This window comes from Thunnus maccoyii, chromosome 12 (assembly GCF_910596095.1).
Source record: "Thunnus maccoyii chromosome 12, fThuMac1.1, whole genome shotgun sequence".
Lineage (NCBI taxonomy): Eukaryota > Metazoa > Chordata > Actinopteri > Scombriformes > Scombridae > Thunnus > Thunnus maccoyii.
In genome coordinates, this window is record NC_056544.1 from 22,399,072 (window position 1) to 22,422,476 (window position 23,405).

The window sequence follows — 23,405 nt, forward strand, 5'->3', positions numbered from 1 at the left end:
AAGATGAGGATTAAGTTTTGTAGAAACCCAATAAGTTTAAATCAGTCCGCTTTCAGATTCTGGATAAATCTTGTGTGAATTTGGCCACTACGCTTTGGGGTTTTGGTGTCAATTACAATAACAAAGTGTTCTGTCTTGGCTACAGCTTTAATTTGTGCCTCTGAGTTGCTTCTCCTCAACAGCAAGAGTGGTTGAGGCTCCTGGGTATTGTAGTATTTTGAGCCATTTGCCAAGCCAAACTGGAAAAACATGATTTCTCAGAAACTAAGTTGAAATGAATAAAATTGTTGGCTATAACATAGACCTATAGTATCATAAATTATCCAGGAGAGTTCTCTGTTGAAGAACATTGAGGATAAAAGAAAACTTTGACGTGGGAATTCACAGAGACTCTATATTCTGCTGACAGGCTGTTTTTCTTCTCCTTCTTCTTCCAGGGTGACATCCAGCAGCTGCTGATAGTGGAAGACCCCAGAGCAGCCTATGACTACTGTGAACACTACAGCCCTGACTGTGAAACCCCCAACCACCATGACACCCCCCAGGCTCAGGAACCTGAGGAAGAGGTCAGTATCTGGAGTGGAAGAAGGCAGGCTATGGGAGATGGATTGTCATTGGGAGGGAGTCATAGTTGTCCAGAAGGAGGGAGGGGAAAAAAGTTAAACTGGGATAGAGGAGGGGAAGTAGTGAAGGGTTTTTGGTTGGACTGCAGAAAGGATAGGAGAGAGGAATAGTTGTAGTGAGGAAAGGAGGGAGGGAAAGTAAGGGAGTGAGTAAATATGGGAGCTGGAAATTCAGGAAAAATGATAACAGGAATTTGGAAAAAGGCCTTCAGACTTGCTTTGTAAAATTTAGTAAGCAAAGGATGAAGTAAGAGAATAAAATAGGAGACCAATCCAATCCCCTTGAATTGATGAAAATGGAATAGAGCAATACAAAAATTTGAATTCTCCTCACTTTTTGTGTAAAGGACTGTAAACTATAATGAAACTTTTGAACGTATTTGTGGAAACAGTATCTAAGATTTAAACGTCTGGGTGGGCATTTCCAATGGCATCAGTTGACTGACATCTGACAGCCATTGTTTCTAGGAGATGAGCTGTCAACTGCGCTACTGGCTGAAGATCGTCATACGGAATAGCCAAGGATCATTGATGCAAGATGTTTTTTCCCCCTTTTTCTAACAAGCCCACATAGCATTGGTTATGTAAGTTACGGCTAAAAATTTAAGACTTCTGTCCCTTTATAGCATTCAAAATCTGGAGAGTGGAAGCCAGCAAGCTAGGCTAAGCTAGCCAGACAGTGCTAGCACAAATACGTACAAAAGTCAAAACAAACACCAGCAATATATATTTACTAAAGATGAAATTTAACTTCAGTTTGGATTTTATAAAAGAAGGCTGGTGTTGTTTTAAAGATGAGGGAAAAGCAAGGAAATTATGCTTTGAGGCACAGGGGAAAGGGTTGGGCGTTGGGTAGTAGGTGTGATTTGAGATGCAACAATGCATCACATTTCTCCAACCTTGTTTTGAACATTTTTCCTTTAACACTTTTCCATCTGCCAAAAGTAGAGAAAAAGAACTAAAATATTCTCTGTAAATTCTGTGATCTTTAAACGTTATTAAAACATTTCCTCAAGGCATAAGTACTTTGACAGAGACAGGCAGTTTCTATGGCAACTCTAATTTGTCTCTTTCCCTACTCTCTGTTTTCCTGATGGAAACATGCTGACATATCAAACACATTTTAGAGTTTGAACACATCTTCTGAATTTTACATTTTATTGCTACTGGCTCCAAAACATCACTTGTAGCCTCTTTAGCCAAATCTCTCACTTGAAATACAATGCTTTGTGTCAGAGCCTCGTTTTTCTTTTTTCATCTTCATTTTTGTTAATCTGCTAGTTCAAGCCTTTCTGTCGACTGACATTTTCCTTCAGTATTTCACTAAATAACTGATGAGCTCACACTGGAAACTTTTCCCTTTTCCCTGCCACGAAGTCTGAGCCCACTTTGGAGTGGCCCCGTGATTTATATCACTAACGAGTTCTGCAGGCTCTGCCCAGACTCCCAGGGAAATTTAAGCTTTTCCTTCCCCAGCTAGACTCCCAGTACCTGGAAAAGTAGACTTGAGATCCCTGGTTCAAGAAAAATCGGGAGCTGGTTCTCTATTTGAAAGTATTGGCTGTACAGTGGGTACCAGTCCTGGAAAATATAGCTTAATCTTCCAGTTTCTCTCAAGCAACAAGACAAGGAGCTTGTCAATTCTAAATAGACAGTAGGGAATCATTTGGTTACATGAACATTGTAAATCTGTTTTACTCATTGTCCAGTTTTGTAAAGTTGTAACAGGATTGTTCTTCCTACATTCCAGGCCAATATTTTGTAGAACTATTTAGTCCCGCACAATTGAAAACATTTCCTCCATAGAACGTAACTGCACACCAGTTTGTTTTTAACTGATTGACATCCCTTATTACTTAATTAACTAAACATCTACGATTCTTCAAAAGCATGGAGCATGGCTTTGACCTTAGCGTCTGAAGATGCTCCTTGACCTGAATCATGCTGCCTTGCAGTTGTCAGCCACATGTGTGCTTCTGGGTTAAAAGAGGAAAAGAGAGTGATGCAGGAGGGGGCTTTTTTATGAGCAGACTTAAGTATTTATGCCCATCATGCAAGACTGTGGTGAAGACCTTCAGCACAGACGCACACTTCAACACCATAAATCTTTATAAATCCTTCCTTCATTCTCTATCTTTCTCTGTCTTTCTCCCTGACCCTCTTTTTCTTCCTGTTTCCCTCTCATTCAGTCTGTCTGATTTGGCCAGGGCTTCTCTCTTGAGTGACCTCTCTCTGGGTCACTGCCACCGAACGGAGGCCAGGCCAGTATTGCAGCAGGCCATGGAACTTGTATTATTTTTATGAGCTTAGCAGTTGTTCCTGGGACCAATATTTATTTCTTTGCTGATAGAGCAATGCATGTCTGTTAACTTAATCTGCCTCCCCACTATTTTGACAGTGTCCCGAGAAAGGCAGATCAGGAGGAATTTTAAGTTTTTGACACAGGCCTAAGTGTTTAATTTGCATAATAGTGTTGGGCAGCACCAATAAATGTCATTGTGTGTTGGTAATTTAAAAGAATAGTTCGATATTTGGAGAGCTAATGGTAAGATGAGAGGAATAATGACACTTTAATAGCTGTCTGTTAAGCTGGAGCCAGGAGATGGCCCGCTTAGATTTGGCTCAAGCTTCTTATTTAACTTACAGAAATGATGTTCTCATCTAACTCTCGGCAAGAAAGCAAATAAGTATATATTTTCCAAAATGTAGAACTAGTCTTTTAGGAGAACTTAAAGAAACAGGCAGATCAGGAGGATTCTAAATTTTTAAATATAGGGCTAAGTTGGCTAAATTGCATAATCAATATGGGTAATGGGCAGTCCCCAACAAATGCCATTAGAGCTAATGGTCCTTGTTGAAAGCAACAAGGAGTTTTTGCCACTTCAGGTTTATGTCATTGCGTGGTGTTATTATGTTCCCTGTGTGGTGTGTCATATTAAAATTATCTCTGAAATGTACGTAAACCACAACGTAATATGCAAAACAGACCATATTATAACCTAGTGGGCTGTTTTGGAAATCTAAAATAGAATGATCTGTTAAAGAAATTAATAAGAGAGAACACATGTTATTTTCACTGAGACTGTTCTGAGGCTCCAGAATTTTTTTTTTTTACAATGATTTTACTTTCTGCTACTGTTTTCTGTATGTTTCCCTTAATCTACCAACCTGCAACAAGTCAAGAAAACAGATTTCTGTTTTAATTGGCCCATTACTGAGAGCCATGGGCCATTGTTGGCATACAAAGTACAAAGCAGAGACTGATACATTTTCATTGGCATCATATTAACCCTCTAACACCTTGGAAGCAAACAAGAATCTTAATCGCTGTTAGCTCGGTGAACCGCTCAATAGGGTCATGTGACATTCAGAGTGTTTGGGTGGGAAGGGAAGCATAAAGGAACGCTGCATTCATCCATATTCAAAATTGTTAATTTTTCTGATATGGATGTGATGTTTCCCCTTTCATCATTTGACCATGTTATTTCTAAAATAGCATGACAACACACAATATTGTGATCATTTAATGGTTTAAATTTGGTTTAAACTGTTTTGAGAATGACATGCTCTTACATACCATGTAAATAATGTACAATATGTCTCTGAGACATGGTGCTGCCTTATTTACATGATTGCACTGATTGCCCCCCATCCCTTTTCCCTTACAGTACACTAACTATGACTACAGTGAGTTATATGACTACAGTGAAGGAGAGATAACCACTGACACTGTCCCAACTGAAGGAGCCAAGATTGAGGTAACACCTCTACTAATATAGTTATCATGGCTGTTGTCATGAATAACACATATACAAGCATGTGATTTCTTGTCGTCAACCTTTCCATCTTTCATTGTCTCTCTCTTGCCCTCTTTCTTTGTTGATTTAATGGTCTATCTTGATGTCATTATTTCTATTTGCTATACTTTTAGCTAAATATATGCTATGTACTCCAAATGTATCTAAAAATAGGTCCACCCAATGGTACTGAGGATATAACAACAATTAATAAATAATTTACCCTCGTCACTTTAGTAATGTTTTACTTTGTGTGCTGTGCCTGCTTTGATTTCAGACAAATGTGGGTGGAGACTACTACACCGGTGAGTATGACTACAGCACAGTGGACGGAAATCAGCCTGAAACCCCCACTGAGAATACCGGACAAGGCCAGGTAACTTTTCAAATATGCTTTTTTCTTCTTTTTTTTTTTTGCAAATATCAAGACTTAGTGTTATCTTAATTTTGGTCAACAAGAGAAATAATGAACCATCTGACAACATGTTAAAGGAGGTGATACAATATGAAATCAATGTTTTTGATTATTTCCACAGCAGTCAATAGAGGCACAAAGATTGTCCATATCCAAACTGAAAGATACCCATTTATACAATAAAGGCGTCTTGAGGTTAGAAATTGGGAAAGATTATGTCAGATTTTATGGTGGAAGTTTATAACGAATCCTAGACAATATCCTGAATTTCTATAAATCAAAAGCTGTAGAGAATAAGTATTTTGTTTGGATAACAGATATTATTTGGTTCAAACCATAGGCTGGATATAAAGATGGACATAGCAAGTTGTGACATCACCCATTTGTTTGCATTGGAGGCAGTTTGAAACCCAGAGTTGCTGCTTACAGTTAGGGCCATCTTTTCCATTTGGAGCCAGAACCTCCCAAATAAGTAGTCTGAAAACATGATGCACTACCTCGGACCCAAATTAATGCTAGTTTACCAGGAACACTGAATGGTGCATACTTGTGCTAACTTTAGCTAACTAACGTCTTATTATTTTTATTCTTATTTTTATTTTATTAATGGAGCAATAATTTCCAAAATGACCACCTGCACAATATTAGAGGGCCTGAATTTAGTGATTTAGATGATAATGACTCATTGAAAAAATGTATTGACTTAGTATTTCATGAGAGAAGTTGACACTTTTTGAATGGGAGTCTATTAGAGCCAGAGATTTTTTGGAGCCAGTACCTAGTGACTGTCAGTGGTATTGTACTTTATGGGACTTCCACATTAGCTCAAATTTCAAGCCGTGGTTGTTGCCGTTTTGTTCAAACCTGCCCCATCGGATATACTTTTAGTTATCATTGAAAATGATCTGTGCATCAGCTGACTTGACCCAAACATTCCAATTTCTAGTTTTGAATTACTGTTTTGAAATTGAATACCAATAAAACTATTTCAAAACTGTGCTTCACTACCAACAAAAACATATTTTTATGATCTTCTTTGGAGGTTGAAACCCAACAAGGTTTCACTAAGATCAAACTGCTTTCTCCCCTCCTTGATTTTCATGAGACATCGCCTGGATAAAGACCGAAGCAGGAAAACTTTGTCATTTAATGAACCATAACCAATGGGAAATCAGTAGACAGACGCATCCTCTATGTTTCTGCAATATCCTGAATTTGGCAGATCCTGTCTTAATTTGTACTAAACCATCACATAAAACACAACATAATTAGGAACATTTGGGGGTTAAACTAAAACAATATGGCCATGTGCTTTGCCAGGCAAATGTCTGCCGACTGAATTGTGATGTACCTTGAGGTGGACAATGCGGCATCAGTCAGCTTTAGACATTACATTCATGAAAAGAGACAGGCCAGAAGGCTATCCATGGAAACTAAATATATACCATCCCATGATGGAACAATTGTCCAATTACGGAAGACTTTGATGCACTGGACAACTTTTTAGACAATGACATGGGGTCATGTTGCCCATAGACCTGAAACAATACAAAAAAAATACTATGAGTGGATGCTTTTAATAAAAGTGTTTTCCAGTATTGTGTTGTCAGTGAATAATTTAAGTCATGCTTTACAGTCTGTACGGGCATTTGCATTTTTGGGGGGCATTTTGCACTGGGTGTCACTGTTTAAAACTGATAGTAGGTACTATATTCTCTGCTGGTAGTTTGTTGCTCAAAACACTTCAGATTCTCTAAGTCTCACCTAGAGGTAGCCTTGGTTTTTGGGTTGTTAGATGCCCAGTTGTAGAATTAACTTTTTGGTACAAGAAATGCACATTACATTTATGTAAATGTAATGTGTTATAGATAAGATTAGCAACTATTTTGCGAATGATTCAACAGTAAGCCAAAGAGAAATAGATGGGTGAATTACAAGTTGAGAGTTTAAGCCCTGTGTATGTAAATCTTAAAAAATCATTACCTGTTGAGAACATGGAAGCACTCTAACAGAATGTTTAACCTCTAATAATTCTGTCCAGATGTCTTGGACTATGATAAGATCCCATCAAGTGAAATTTACTTTTGTGTTTTGCAATGAACTCAACTGCAAGAACAGCTTTTTACAAATTCAGCTTCGATTTTCACTTCATTGGGTCTTAATTGGTTCTTGAAAAAATGTTTGTCTGTAAACATTTGCATTTGACTTTAATGAAGATTGAAGTATTTAAGATTATTCTCTTACCCCACTAGTCCCTCATATTGTCAATTTACAGCATGAATATATTTTATATACCATATATATTTTTTTTTTGTCATGTAGTACCATATTTTACTGTTAACCTTAACATTACACATTAATACCATCAATGTGTCAATACTTTGGGACATCCCCCATTGTGCTTTACAGAGAAAGAAATGATAACATAAGATGTTAATGTTAATAACAGTGCCTGTTGACAAACATATGTGGAATTTCACATATGTTGAGTTTTGGATGCAATCCCAAATTAGACACATGAATATGTGTACAACTATGTTGAATCTGCCTCAGGGAAGTTTCAACTCAGTTGGTGAACCAATAATGTTTGCCTAGTTAACCAAAGTGCTAAATGCTGATGCTTTAACTGCGAATTATGTTATAAAAAACATGTGAACCATTGAAGCTGTTCACATGGTTCCAATTCACTAACCAAACCTCCATGTTCCCTCCCATCTTAACAACCCCTGCTGCCTCTTTGCGATGCCTGGATTGATCCCAGAGCTACGAAGGGGAAATTGTGGATGATTACATCACTGGTGTGGAACAGGTTGGGGTGGACCCCACTGTTGCTGTGGAAGCTGCTGCCCCAGTGGACCCCCAAGGGAAGGCGGATCCTTCAACTGATGTGTATGAGTTTAAGGAATACGACCTGAAGGGATATGACAACAAAGAGTCGTCATATGACTATAGTGATTATGGCGATTACGGCACCACTGACGCCAAACCTACATCTGCAACATATGAGGAGGAGTTTGGTCCTGGTGTGCCAGCGGAGACAGACTTCAGAGAGAGCAGTGTAAGTGCTGGAGTGGTGGTGGAGGGAAGTACGGAGGTGGTGGTCAGGAATGTAGGAAAATGGAAAAGACACTGGTGGCATTTGTTTGATGGGGTGTTTGCAGTACCCGTTTTGTTTGTTGTTTCTAATGGTATCGGGTTATAGCTTAGAGCATTCTGCATGCACATGCACCAAACACAAATACACCAGCAAGCACAGACACACACCCTGTCTATCTAAGTCTCCCACAGATAAACAGATGTCAACCCAGCTGTCAACACAGACACACCCTCCATAACCTCTTGACCCCAGTGACCTCTGCTGTTTATTAAAGACAGCTTTTCTCTGGTTATCCCACCAATGATCAGTTTGGATTACCCGATGACAAACTAGGTCTTAGGAAATGTTAGTCATACCCATTTAGATCAATATCTAGACCCAGACTGAAATATCTGCTGAGGTTGTGTCTGTAGTGGCTAGTTTCCAGCCCCTTCCTTGCCTCAGGATCCAGATTCTCAGAGGCAGGAAGTGACACAGTCCCTGTCTGGATGTTGGCTTGAGATCTGTCTGCCTTGGTTTAATCTCCACCACTCTATTAGAACTCTCCACCCCACAATCTCAGGACACCGCAGCCCTACTCTATGACTTTCTCAAAAAGCGTTTCCTCTTCAGGCTAAAGTGTACAATCTAGTGGTTTTTGGACACACTGCTGTAGATGGTTTGTGAATTCTTCTCATGTGAAGTCATTGTATGGATAGTGTCAGGTAACAACCCCTGCATTTGTGCGCAGTTGGGGTCTTTTTTGCAGTTACTGGCTTCAAGGAAGCTTAATAAATAGGAGTCAGACCAAAGTCTAAATTATAGCTTCTTGCAAAATGATTCTTGAGGTTTATTTTTCCAGCAGGCCGGGAAAAAAATCAGCTGTTTGCCTTAGCTAACTAAATCCATTTAAGCATGCAGAATACCAGTCAGCATTCTATTCCTAGCAGTTTTGTTGGTGTTTTGAGTCACCTCTATAAAAAAGAAGATACCCTTCAGGACAGGGGATCTGCTGCTCTTGGTCTCACTTTTTCAATTTTTGGCTTTCAAACCATTGATGCTCTGTCTTAAGCGTCTATCCCATTACTGTGTAATAAGCTCACCTTGTTTGTCTTATGTCCATAGGTGAGTGGAGGTCAAAGTTACCTGGGAGAAAAAGGAGAGAAGGGTGAACCCGCTGTCATTGAGCCAGTAAGTAATGCATGCATAATGCTATGTCATAATTCTGATCATAAAACTTACTGTTGAGTAGGAAGGCTTAGCTTTGTCCAAGCTACTTTTGTGTACCAACGTAAAGCAGCTGACATTCAAATGTTTGAAGTCACATTCAAACATTCCCCCAGTGTAAATGTATTTGAGACAGAAATATTCAAAAACATTTTGATACAATTCAGTTCACAGTTAAATATAATTCAGGATGTCTTTACCTGGCTTTACTGCTCATAAAGTCTGACAGCTAATTATCTATCTATCTATCTATCTATCTATCTATCTATCTATCTAGATTTATTTAGATAGATATGTTGACTGGCTTTCTTATCAACTAAGACTCTCCAACAGTTGTACTGAATAATTTAGAAGAGCCTATAAAAATGCAAAATCAGATTCTCTACATATTTTCTGGAGAATATGTTTTCTTTTATCTATTCTCTTGGACAGATACAGTAAAAAACATATATCTCTTGTGAATATCTTACACTATTAAATAGGATACTTTGATATCTGTTTTTCAGTTGTTTATGTATGTATCTTTATTTTTGTAGTTTTAGTGCAACTGAACTTAAGGTTTTGTTTATTTCACTGAAGCAATGATGAACAATCTTCCCTCCAGATGAGACATAACTAGGTCTAATGGCTGTAGACAAAACAACCACCGTCTACACAAAATGCCCTACAACATAAGTTCTTTGGAAGACCATCCTTTACAATTTAACATGGCAGGCTAAAATTGACTGAAATAGCAGCTGCAATTAACTTCTCTTCTCCCATACCATCTGTACCACCACAGTGTCCCATCCAAATCTTTGACCACACACACGCACACATTATAGAATGCTGCCTCAGATAGCTGAGCTATTGTTAACGTCTCACTTGTAGCTATAAGTAAACCCCTAAACCTCAAAGCCACAGCACCCACTGGCTCTCATTTCTTTCTCCTATTCTCTATTGCCTGTGGATCTACAGGCTGCCCTATAATGCTACTGTATCCACTTTTTCCTTTTTCAGGGGATGCTTATAGAAGGACCCCAAGGAGCCCCCGGCCAAGCAGTGAGTATCACGTTCTCCCACACTCCTGTCTGCCTTCCACAGATGGAGAACAGCTAAAGAGGGAAAAAATGTCTTTATGGAAAGAGCGTCAATCCTGATCGCCAGTGAAGCTTGAGTTGGGAGAGACAGTGAAAGTGTGTATTTGTGCATGAATGTGTGTACATCTGTGTCTGTGTGAGCACAAGAGAGAGTAGGAAGGGGGGTTGGGGGCTATTTTATCTTGAGGCTTATTTCTTTTTGAACCCATGTCTTTGCTTCTGTCTTTGTTGGCCTATGCATGTTAAGTATTGGATAGACTGACTGTAGTGGGAATGCTGGTTAACAGTACTTTGGGATATAATAAGTGTATTTGTGTCTCTCTGTGTGTGTGGTTTCAGGGTCTTCCTGGTACCCCAGGATTGCAGGGTCCCCCAGGTCCCACAGGAGATCCTGGTGAGAGGGTGAGTGAAGGCTGGCCTCATTTTAGAGCTGATTACAGCTGTTTCTGAGAAGCTCTGTCACCCATTTTGTACTCATCATGAACATTTCATTACACCCCTAACAGCCAAATGAAAAAACATACATGCATCAATTCATTTAAATTCCAAATAAGTTGCATATCAAGCAAAAATAAGCCATAGCTCACTTTGTGGGCCCTAATATACTGGAATACTGAGCCATCTTTAGCCATTCATCTTACTTCTAGAATTATGGGAGTCAGCATATATAAACACCCTTTCATTTGTTACCCTGCTGTCTTCTCCTTTATTGGAAAGTCGTGAAGTACACTCAATGCAATGGAATGAATAATACAATTGGACGCAGCTTGCTACTGCAGCAGGAGGGGGGGATTAGCAAGGAGGGGTGCAGGGAAATGAGATATGCCCATAAACTGTCAATATACCAACAAAGAAAAGTTCTGAGAAACAGCTGTGTTGGTATGCTACAGGATTTGTTCAAAGAGTTTGCTGTAAAATATGTAGATGCCTAAACTCCTTTAAACCCTTTTTCCCAGCACTGTGGGATTCCACTCATTTATTTGATTGATTTGATGACACAGAAAAAGTGCCGGTCCCCTCCAGAAGGCTGGATCTCAGCTTGTTTTTCCCAAATGTGGTGATTGCCCCCCACCCCTCTTTCATCACTCTTTTAGCACATCAATTCGTCTCTGGAGGTTAACCCTTGAATTGCTGACAAAAATATATAAACACGCCCCCCTCCAGTATGACCAGCAGATCTCGCCAGTACAAAAGACTTATTGTTCCACAGGGTAAAAGCGATTAGAAAATATGTTGTTGGTCCAAAGTCTGTCACCCCTCCCTTCATTTCCTCCCATGAGAAACCATCTTGCTAAGGATCGACAGGGGGATTAAAAGTGACTCTGTTTCTGTAGTCTTATGGTTTTCCATTGTGCAGTATCTGCCTGGACTCGACGTTTGATCGGCTCATTTCTGTCATGATGTGCTCCCTCCTTTCCCCTTTATCACCACTTTCACAGCCATGAAGAGCCATCATTAACACTAGATACAACTATGCTTACTGAAACAGCCACGGATGAAGAATATTTACCACCTCTGGGTAAAGGCAGATGGGAACACATGGCATCAATTTGAGCCAGCCAGTCTGACATTGCTTCACATGACAAGACTGCTAAATAGATCCTGGTTTCTCTGGAAACAGTGTGTACTACTTGGTCTTGATATTTAAGATACATTTTTGTCTTTATTAAATCAAAATCTAGTCTCCATTATAATTTAACTGTCAATTCATCATGTCATTATTCAGTATGAGCAATTTTTATGCGATCAGTTTGCTTTTTTATAGTTTTAAGCCACACTTCAGAGACATGGTTTAGGATGTCAGTCGGTCTGTCACTTAAATATCTCATCAATTATTGGATAGATGGCCATGGAATTTGGTACTGACAGTCATGGTCCCCAGAGGATAAATCTTAATGACTTTGATGACCCCCTGACTTTTCATCTGGCACCATAAATGCTTTTCCATCTGTCCAACATTTTAGTTCATGACAAGATTTCTCCAAAACTAATGACCCAGTTTTTCTCAGCCTGGGCTTTTTGAGCTTAATACTAACATGCTAACACACTAAACATTCCATACTTAAAATTGTTAGCATGATAATGTTAGCATTAAGGTGAAGGCACAGAGTTCAGATGAGGATAATAAAAACAGCTGTGCCTGACAAAGTATAGCCTAGACTCATGAAAGTTAAGCCAAATATGACAACGTAGAGCTGAGTCTGACAAGCTGAGCCTGAGATGATGTCCTTAAATAGCTACTGTAAAGAGGACTGTCAGGCCAAACATTTTTCCACATTTGTGGTAAGAATCTAAAAATATCAAAACTCTCTCCACATTTTTCATTCACCCACCAATTTTGTTTTCTGTGATGTAATAAGCATTATAGCCTCACTGGGCTGTGGAATTTTTTAATCTTGTTATAAAGTCAGTGCTTTCTTGCAGGCAATACCCTTCGGCCAGCTCATTCTTTACAGAAGGATTAGCTAGTTACATGGAATAGGCAACAACAATGCAGACCGTAGCAAAGTACCCTCCCATTTAAATTATTATTATTATTATAGATAAAGATGGGGTTTGCTATGAATAATTAGTTGTTCAGTCTCTGCGCTGTTACTTTGCTATTATTTGTTAGTACAGTTATCAGGTGTTTTTTGTTTCTTCCTGTTTTTAATTTGCAGTGAACCTCCAGGGGATTATAGAGAAGCAAAATAAATATTTTCTTGTGGGAAAATAAATGGCTTGCTTAACCAGATTTAATTAATTGTTCCTAGCAGAGTTGTGTACTGGTATACAAGTCAATGAAATAAGAGTTAATAATTTGACTTAAAAACTTTGATGATGTGGTTTGTTAACAACAAAATCCTATCAGTCCTTTAAAAAAGCATTATCGTACTTAATGGGGATTCTGTATATTGAGTGGCTGTTGACCTTACATGTCGGTCCGTATTGCATAACACATTCATTGGAAGAACCAACACTCTTTCTCTCCCCTGATTCTCCAGGGTCCTCCAGGGCGTCCTGGAATTCCTGGTTCAGACGGTGTTCCTGGGCCTCCAGGTACCATTCTGATGCTTCCAGTAAGTCCTGCCGCTTTCCACAAGCCCACTGGGCTGTCTTATTTCCATCACACACTGTTCACTCTTCATCTCAGGCACTAGCCCGTGAACTCACTTCATTTAGTAAGACTACCTCATAGCAACACCAGTAGGCCAAAGATCTCAACCTTATTTTCTTTGGTTTACAAATCACTTACCTTGTAAATGTCAGCCAGTGCAATGGAGTGGAACCAGTGACTGTGCTTTTAAAGGCTTGGTGACACATATTTGTGTGTGTGTGTGTGTCAGCTGCCTGTGCTTGTATGTCAGCATATTGATGTGTGAATGTGTGCATATGTGTGTGTGTGTGGCATGGTGACAGCTTTACAGATTTAACACACTCACTAGGGGGGACCATTAGATGTCTCAGTCTGTAAAAAAGGACAAGTAAGTTTGTTTTTCATTGTGTTTCTTTATGTTTTGTGGCTGACAGTTCCGTGCAGGCGGTGAGGCACACAAGGGACCTGTGGTTACAGCCCAAGAAGCTCAGGCTCAAGCCATCCTATCTCAGGCCAGGGTAAGTACTGATGTTAAACATGACTGAGGTACAACCCACTCAGTTTAGAGGACATTTTACTATGTTTTTATGTCTGTTTTTCTCTATGTCTGTATAGTCAGATACTGTATAACCTCACCCTAATGCAATTCAGATAGAAAAGTGAGGTCTTGATTGATAGGAAATACTGTGATCCAAATGATTTTCTCAGGAAAAAAGTTTATAAGGGAATGTTTTTAATTTATCCAGAAGCTGTGGTGAATCATAATTAAAGCAATCACTATTCAGAAGTCCCACTTATCCAATAAATTGTTTAATTCCCAAATATGGGCCTTGCAGTCCGATTGTGTCAGGGTAGGTAGTATACAAAGCAACAGCAGATGTTCACACCCACTCAGGGGTCCTGATAACCGCAGAACTGTTGAAAAATAGGCTGAATTATGCAGCTGTATGTAAGGCGCGATCTACAGTAGAACACATGGAGATCATTAAGTATTGCACAAACAGTTCTTATTCACACATTCATAACATTCTATGGACCTGGAGGGCTGCCAGAACTCATGTTAAGCAATGTGTAGAAAGCACTTGTCACCTTTCTATATTTGTCTTTTATTCCTGAGGTTTGGCTTTAAGGGAAGGAAAAGGGAAAAAAATGTCAAGACTTGTAATTTTTTTAAAATGCAAAGTGCATAATAGGCACAATTGCTGAACAATCTGGAAATGTTCACCAGTGCTTCTTTAATGATTTGTTTTCCCCACACCTGCACCTTCACAACCACAATATGCTATATGAGTGATTTGATCTTAAGTGTAGTGTCAAGCATGAATTGCTGTCCTTTGAATTAGCAAATTCACCCGTTCAGTAATCAGGCTGCAAATAAATCCCAGACAATTTTTTTGGCAGTACCACACTGTGGTCAACCATGAATAGGAACAAAGACCAAAGTGGTAAACCGTGAACAAGAACAAAGTAAAGTTTGCACACTATATGGTTTCATGCTATCCAGAGGTTAAATGGAAGGCTTTTTTATTAGGGTTTTATTTATTATTTGCAGACCCATTTTGGCATTAAGTCCAGGTAGTTTAATGAATGTTGTATGAATAGAAGTATAACCAATTCCCACTTTATTACAGGAACTACATGTAGCATTTTAAAATCCATACCAAATTCAAAACAAGATATTTCAAGTGATTGTAAAAAAATAAAAAATAAAAAAATAAAGCCAGCTTCTTATGTTAAGTTTCTAACTTTCAACAATTTCCTCATCAGGCCAAGAACAGATGATCTCAAGATCACATCAATGAATGTATTCATACATCCTTTTGTTAGGAGAACAAACATTGCTTTTTTGCCCAGAACCATTTGGTGCAGACAAGTGAAAGTGTCAACCCTGCTGGTGACCAGTGGTTTATGGGTTGTTTCTTTCTGATCCACAGCTGGCTATGAGAGGTCCTCCAGGGCCAGCAGGCATGACAGGAAGATCTGGTCCTGTGGTGAGTAGTTTTCAAGCACTTATCCACAATCACAGACATACACATATCGTTGATCTTCTTGCTGTCCATTCATTTCACAGTTAATAAAAAACACATCAGGTGATTAGCACTCCTTCCTGTGAAAGCTTCACCTCAAAGCATCTATCATTTCCTAACACACGCCCATACATACATGTGCACTCAGTCACACACATACACATCACCCTCTGCCCTATCTGTCTGTGAGGAAATTCAATTTTATACCATCAATACCAGATATGAAAATTGAATTACTATATTATAAAAAAAAACAAATACTAATCAAATAAAAATACTTTTATAACACATTACAGTTTATTTGTTATAGTTACAGGATAATCTCACACACACTTTATTGTGTCTTGTCTCAATGTGTTTTTTTACACAGCCAGTGCTATTTCTTTCTCAAACAACACATGAATGTTACACCAATCCTGTATTTCTTGGATACGGGAAGGATTTTGTATTCATGGAAAGATGCTCCAGGAGGTCTCTCTGTTCTATATTCATGATCCAAGTTTGAAATCTTACATTATGTGTGTTTGGATTTGCATTAGGTTCTTGTCCAACCTAGATTATACTGATATTCCAGCCAAAAGATGGGATGAGAAAATATTTGGCTTCAGTAAAGACATATTCATTCACTAAATCTGTATGTCTTTGTTGATATTTTTTCAATAGGGAGGTCCTGGTGCTCCTGGACTTAAAGGTGACAGTGGGGACTCTGGACCACAGGTGAGAAGTGTTTCTTTTTTTTTAACTCTTTAATAAGTCAATATACATCTATGAATAAAGCTGAACATGTCTCATCTTTCATCCCTTTTTATACTTGTATACATCTTAACATAAACAAATAGTAACATGAATAATGTTTTAATTTTCAGTGTTCAATCTTTTATTTATTCAACCATTTTAATGCGTTATTCACAGGGACCCAGAGGTCTTCAGGGACCAACTGGCCCCCCAGGAAAAGCAGGAAAGAGGGTGAGAGTATTTTGAAACCAGGAAATGTTATACTTTATAACTTTATTGTTTATTTATTATTTATTACTAATATTTCAGGATAACAAAAGTGCAAGGATCAATGCTTCAGTGCCCAAAGGCAGGCGCCCGTCTGGTTTCAAACATGGCCTTATTTCAAATAAGTCAGCTGCACCCAATAATCGTCTCTTTGTGTTGTGTAAATTCATAAAGTCATGTTTATTTAACTATAAACCAGTTTGAAAGATGATAGCATCGTCCCTGTGTTTATTCTGCACAACCATGGAAGATAATTCAATCTTTTTCTAATGTGATTTCCATGTAGCCTGACATGATATTCATGTGTCCTCCAGGGTCGTAATGGAGCTGATGGTGCACGAGGAATGCCAGGAGAGGCAGGGGCCAAGGTAAAGTACACACCAGGTTATCCAAAAATCCAGTGTTGGTGCTGCATTTGAAAAGTTTCTTGTGATGCCCTGTGTTGGAAAAGAGTGACACCTGCCATATTGACTTATAAACCAAACTGTTACTCTACTGTTTCAGGGCGACCGAGGTTTTGACGGCCTCCCTGGTCTTCCTGGAGAGAAAGGACACAGAGTAAGTATGCAGAGAGAACATTCTGGGTTTACAGAAATGAATGATCAGGGTCAGAGGACAAACAACATCATTAAAGACTGCTATCCTTTTCCAAAAATAAGAACCTACAATCTCTCATATTTCTAGCCGCAAATTCTCATTGATCACAGTCATCGCCGCTCTGTACCCTGTCCTTACTGCGGCATCAGGGCTGATTGGTAGTTCAAAGGCCACCTCCCATCTGTCTCATGTACAACTCAGTGTTGACAGACATGAATTCTAAACCAGTGGAATTCATTAGGGCATTTGACACAGTTAGAAGTAGTGGGACCGACTCCAGAACCACTTGGGCTGCCTTTAACCAGGCCTGAAGGAGTGCTGAGCTTGGTGTTTGTGGAATTTGGGCCAGTGTATAGAGTCAGAAGAGCAAGGACAGAGTTCACAGAAGGGTATTTCGAGACAGGCCTTCATTCCTTATCCTATACTGAGTAATTACAGGGCCACCAGAGGTAGGCAAGTGCATATAGAGGACTATATATAGGGAAACCATGTAGGTCCATGCCAATTGTGGTGACCATTGCTTAGATTAAAGGCAGTTTTGTTGCCATCTTTAAAACATCTGCTCTGTATGTTTTCTGAATTTTTGACCTATATCGTATTTTTTCAAAAAGTAAAAATTTGCTTTTTTTCCACTTAGCTGCAGGGTTCAAGTTAAAAGACTGTTCAATGACCCTGCCACTCCCTCTCTTTGTTAATGTCTTTTCTGTGATATTTCCTCTCCAGGGAGAAATGGGTTCTACAGGTCCTCCAGGACCTCCAGGAGAGGATGGCCAAAGAGTAAGTAGTACCACAGTCCCAATATATACTCCCCTGTTCTCAGCAGCCTTCAAAAATATTCTGCATTCCTGAATAATCCATGTTTTCTCTTTCTATTCCAATAACCCAGTCTTTCTCTTTCTGTCACAAAGGGAGAAGATGGCCAGGTTGGACAGAGAGGTGTGGCTGGAGAGAGTGTAAGTGAATTTATCATCATCTGTTGACACAGTGAGACAGGATTGTTAAACTGCAGCTTATAGAGCATCTTGGCAAAGATAAGAATACAATGAAAATATCTACTTTATGTTACTCCTTTCTTTTGCTGCTACAGACCTCATCCCCTCATCCCCTCCACTCCAAATGAATTCCAACATTCATTTTGGCAATTACCTAAATGCACAGTCTCGCCCTCCTCTCTTCCTGCAACTGTAACAACATTCCTGTCTGCAAGGACCATTTCATTTGTAATGCAACCGTGCCAAGTCAGAATGGCTCTGAATAATAGATCAGAAAATAGGACGGGGAAATATGTTGTTCTGTCATTACCCATGAGAAACTGCCATAATCTGCCCGGTTCAAATGGACCATAGAGTTTCATGAGAAATGTCATACCCAAAACAACATTGTTCGTCTGAAGAAATAGTTGCACAGCATTTCATCACACTGTCCATAAGATGAAAGAGCAAAGTAAGTGCTCTGATTGTAAGTGCGTGACTCTCAACTGAGATGTTGAGATAAGAAACAATTTTCATGCTCATTTCCTGAATTGCACCTGCAGTTACCATAGCTGACCACATGAGGTCAGTATTTTACATACTCAAGTCACACCACTTTTAAGGATTTTCAGTTTACCTAATAGAGTAATAGAATAGTTTGTTATTGCCTCCCTATTTTTAAATAAAACGGACAGTTTCAGACAGATTACAGTTTGGCTATATGTTTAACCAGTATTTTAATTAATTTTCTTAACCTTGTGATTTTCTTAATATACAGGGTCCTAGAGGTTTGCTTGGACCAAGAGGGTCTGCAGGTCCTTCAGGACAGCGTGTATGTACATCTCCCATATCACTTGATGCTCATACTAGTCATAATATTCATTCTAGCTCTATGAGATGGCAACTTTCTTTGTCAAATTCTGATCCCTGTAGGGTCTTCCTGGACTTGATGGGCAAGCTGGTCCTAAAGGAAACATGGTGAGAAATATGTTTTTTTTTCTGTGTGTGTGTTGGTGTGTATTTTCTTAGATATTTAGCTTGAAAGAGAATGGAATTATATGCAAACATTTGTCAAGACCACCTAAGCAATCAGTTTCTTTTGCCTGCCTGAGGCTAATTGAGGCTTAGTGACCTTTAACACTTGTGCAACATGACAAGAATGGAGGTCATAACTCATTTGCTAAGTAGAGATGGTGGTTGATGGCGGGGGGTGCCTTATCACAGTTCTCAGACCTTTTCCATAAACTACTGATGAGTGAAAAGGCCCTGATGAAGCTGCCTTAAGCTATAGTAAGGGATGAAACAGAAAAGCCTGTTTGTGCATGGTCCCATCATGCATTCAACTTTCCAGAGGGTCTCAGTGGGAGGTTTGAATGAGGATAACAGATGATTGGTCAAGACAGCTAAATAAGCCCACACATTGTCTGTGGTCACTGAGTCACTGAGCTGAAGAAACAAGCAGCTGTTTAAAGGACACAAAACAATAGAGAGTTGGTCATGCTTCTCATGAATATCTTCAAAGTTCAGTGTTGATCACAAAATATTTTAAAAATCAAAGCAGGACACTTAAAGGGAAAACTCACCACTGTTAATATGATGATTTCTTAAAACTAGGTCAGCTATGTAGTAGAAATATGCTATTAATTTTGAAATTGGTGCCCTATGACTAGAGAAAACTGAGAAAAAGGCTGTAGATTCCCCATATTGTTATTAAGGGGGAATCCTACAATAACAACAATGCATTGTGCGCAGTCTCGTCCAATCCACTACTAATCAGCTATTAAGGGTGTGTTTATGGCCAGCATAGCAGCCAGTTAGCAGAGACAAAGTATTATATCTCTTTACTGGGGCTTATTTTCATTTACAAAATGTTTTTCCTCATTGAGTCTGGATATATCGTACTGGTGCGCAAGGACTCAGTTTTGCGGATCTTGGCAGACCTACTGAGAGTTGCACACAAGCCAGTGCTGCCAGAGCTGCCTGTAGGCATTCAAAAAATCTCAGAGTCTGCCGTCTTCATTTCAGCTTGATTTTGGAAACAGTTGGACAACAAGGAACTGGGACCTAAGTGCTCAAGCTGAACGCAGCCACATAAGTTACAGGACACAGTCACTGCTGTGCTGTTCTGTATTCAGAGTTGGCAAAGTCTGAAATAATGTTCTGTCAGAAAACAAAGTCAGGTCTCCCAAAGCACTGTGAAGTTTGTTGCAGCATGGAGTTTTCAGTTCTGTCTCCATTCTCTCTGTCTGATTCTACAGCACTATATTCGGCCTCATAAGTTGTAATAGTTGCACCACATCTCTGCTCCAACATTATATTGTAAAGATAGTTGTTTGATTGTGTTAGATTCAGCTTTTCTGTCCGTGTGAAGTTCGAAATTCTCTGGTTTGCTGTTAGCGGAATCATGGAGAAATTCAGCAACGGAAGTTTGTGTGTCATGCTGCAGCTGTAACGTCGCTCTGGTGGTTGCATCCTCCTCCACACTCTTGTGTCTCATTCCACAGCGTGATATTTGGCCTTGTATAATGAAACTAGTAGATATATATTTTAAACTATTTAGTAGTATGATATCTTAGTGTCTGCTTTTCCTTATCGCTAGTTTACATGGTAGATTATGTGTTTTGACCGTCCTTGAAGGCACCACTACAGAAAACAGCATTACCGTAGTTCTTCCTTGCCCCCAACTATGTCATTATACACATCAAATGATGGCACTGGTGCCAGAGGAACAACAGATTTTGCAGCTGCACCCCAGGGACACAGACAACATCGGCAACAACTGCAGGCATTTTTCACATTATATCCCTAATTTGGATAGCGAGAGATAAGGTTAAAAATTGCCGAAATGGTCCTTTAAGTATCCAAAGTAGTTGAGCTTCCCAAAGGGTTTATGAATCCTTATTGTGCTCACACAAGCCTTTAACATATGGATGTTTTTTAAGACATCCTTAAGGAGTGAAGAACCCAAATGTGTTTATTGACCCCATTTGACTCTTAGATGAATGCCCAGCTTTGCATTTTGCACTCAAGGCTCTGCTAACAATCACTGTCAGACAACCTAAAATTCTCTGAATCAAGCATTTATTTTGTGTTTGTTGTAACAGCTGGAGCAGACTCCTTCCCAGAGGTCTTGTCTGTTTTTGTATGAGTTAGGTTTGTGACACACTAAATCTCAGCAGGGATACAAAACAACCCACCATTCCAGTTAGCTTTATAAGTCTTAATCCATACCCAGATGGCTCTGTAGCCCCACAGAGTGTATTTAGAACAAACTGTATTTCATAGCCAAACGTAGGTTTTGATCAGTTACCAGATTTTAGGGTGATTGGAATTAAACATAACTTTGAATAATAGAGCAGAACACAGACATCTCTGATTCATGATCCAGCGTTGTCACTTTAACCAATTTATGTAACAATAGTCCAGGTCACCCAAAGCTCACCTGTTTTACCTAACCCAGTACCACTCTTTTGATGTGGACAAGTATATTTTCCCTTAAATTCTTTTAAAAACGATTTTTAACATGAAGTTCATTGGAACAAAAGAAAAGTTGCACCTTATTACTTTGTAGGTTTTGCCATTCATTGCCATTTTACATAAATTAGATTAGTTTTTGACTGTTTTCATTTAAATGTATCTGAATTCTTTGGCAGTGTTGTTTGTTATTGTTCTCAGGATACACATTAGAATAATACTACAGAGTGAATAGAAAGCAATCAATTGCAGCGAATGGAAATATTAATCGCTTTCCTTCTTTTTCTTTGTTATGTACAGGGTCCACAAGGAGAGTCAGGGCCTCCTGGGCAACAGGGTCTGCCTGGTCCACATGTAAGTTTATTTCCTTTCTCTCTTTCTCTCTCTGTCTATCTCTCTGTATCTTTCTCTTTTTTCTAACCCTGTCTGATCCCTGTGTCTCTCTTGCTCTGTCTCAAATTCTGCTCTTTTGCTTTTTCTTCATTCCTCTCTTTTCATCTTTCTTCTTCTTTTTGCTCCCTGTCCTATTCATGCTCCATCCTCCTTGCCATATCCATTGTGCAACGGGGAGTACTATGAACTCGGACAATTTTGACAAAGAAAAACATCCCTTCTGTCCTGCTGAGATGAGACACATTGTACTCATTTGATAGTGCTTAACCTGATTACATTGTCCAGTTGGTGGCACAGTGAAAAATATTCCATTTTGTAGTCATCTATAATACAAAACAGTACACCCAATATTGTAGCCAGGGCTAAATGTCCATTGCCAGGTAAGATTTTCAGTCCGGCTTACGCTCACAGCTTGGACAGGATGGCGTCATTCCCTTGGAAAGTGTTAGTAGGAACCTATCCTGATGGTATACAGGTTGAATAAATAACTTGTTCATTTTAGTTATACCTGGCTAGAGACAAATGAATGCCTTCCAGCGAAGGCATTGGCCTGTAGAAAAATGACAAAGTTTGCTTTTTTAACTGTTAATAATTTTTATTATTCTTCATTAGATGAATGCTCAAGAAAATGCGTGGCTTTAAAATGACTATTAAATGACTGTTCAAATATAGAACTCTCTTTGCACAACTGAATGAACAGATCTGAGTAATCAGTGTGAAATAATAATAATAATGGTTAGAATTGTAGAGGGGATAAGTTGAAGACATTACAAAATAAGCAAATCACTAATACAGCACACCACGAAAATTAGATATAGACCTTCCCAAATTGATTTAACAGGAGCTTTTCTCCCAAATGTACCATTTAATGTCATATGAATATCTTGTGGAAAAAGTCCTGAACTAAATTTGGCTGGCTGTTCTAATAACAGACCTATCTCCATTGTTTTTCAGGGTCTTGTGGGTCCTCAAGGTCCGATCGGGCCTCCTGGTGAAAAAGTAAGTATGGAGGGAACACAGTCACCCCTTGAGTGCTCCCACACAACTCTGACCTCATAAGTGATTCTGCAGATACACTGCTGTCTAAGCTATACATAAGCCTTTACTAGCTCGTCTGCATGGCAATGAAGGCAAGGGATAGACACACATGGACATAAACACACACATCGAATACATAATTTATGACTGTGCCTGCATAAACACTTAGTGTGTATAAATGAAAGTATTCTATATCAAGATTTTATGAGTTGTTAATAAAATTTAAAGCAGATGAACTTTTGTCAATAATCAGTCCATCTATTTATCTATTAATCTACATATATCCATCTAACTATCATTATCTTTGTGTAGGGACCTCAAGGTAAACAAGGTTTGGCTGGCCTCGCTGGTGCTGATGGTCCTCCTGTAAGTAACACACCTCTTAAATTTCCTTGCAATCAGTCAAAATACCAAAAGAAAAGATAATCAGCTGTTTATAAACTTAATCTTTCTGACTGATTTTATAGGGTCACCCAGGCAAAGAAGGTCCTCCAGGCGAGAAAGGAGCAGCTGTAAGTATAATGTAGTATGTTAATTATTTTGGATTTTGAAGTGAAGCAACCAATAATAGAAGTCGTCAAAGATTCATCAAATAGCATTTATTATTATA

General features: G+C 39.1%; 1 protein-coding gene across 2 annotated transcripts in view; it reads left to right on the forward strand.

Moving 5' to 3' along the window:
* The window catches only part of LOC121909108 (collagen alpha-1(XI) chain-like), an 88,948-nt gene that overhangs the window by 19,752 nt on the left and 45,791 nt on the right, over window positions 1-23,405 (forward strand). For both annotated transcript variants that reach the window (XM_042429523.1, XM_042429524.1), the window contains 22 exons: window positions 438-566; window positions 4,292-4,381; window positions 4,698-4,796; window positions 7,597-7,893; window positions 9,037-9,102; window positions 10,138-10,179; window positions 10,557-10,619; window positions 13,202-13,276; window positions 13,728-13,811; window positions 15,228-15,284; window positions 15,984-16,037; window positions 16,233-16,286; window positions 16,637-16,690; window positions 16,827-16,880; window positions 17,643-17,696; window positions 17,828-17,872; window positions 18,669-18,722; window positions 18,824-18,868; window positions 21,665-21,718; window positions 22,712-22,756; window positions 23,108-23,161; window positions 23,263-23,307. In XM_042429523.1, the coding sequence (XP_042285457.1) occupies window positions 438-566; window positions 4,292-4,381; window positions 4,698-4,796; window positions 7,597-7,893; window positions 9,037-9,102; window positions 10,138-10,179; window positions 10,557-10,619; window positions 13,202-13,276; window positions 13,728-13,811; window positions 15,228-15,284; window positions 15,984-16,037; window positions 16,233-16,286; window positions 16,637-16,690; window positions 16,827-16,880; window positions 17,643-17,696; window positions 17,828-17,872; window positions 18,669-18,722; window positions 18,824-18,868; window positions 21,665-21,718; window positions 22,712-22,756; window positions 23,108-23,161; window positions 23,263-23,307 (1,614 nt within the window). The remainder of the gene's footprint in view (window positions 1-437; window positions 567-4,291; window positions 4,382-4,697; window positions 4,797-7,596; window positions 7,894-9,036; window positions 9,103-10,137; window positions 10,180-10,556; window positions 10,620-13,201; window positions 13,277-13,727; window positions 13,812-15,227; window positions 15,285-15,983; window positions 16,038-16,232; window positions 16,287-16,636; window positions 16,691-16,826; window positions 16,881-17,642; window positions 17,697-17,827; window positions 17,873-18,668; window positions 18,723-18,823; window positions 18,869-21,664; window positions 21,719-22,711; window positions 22,757-23,107; window positions 23,162-23,262; window positions 23,308-23,405) is intronic.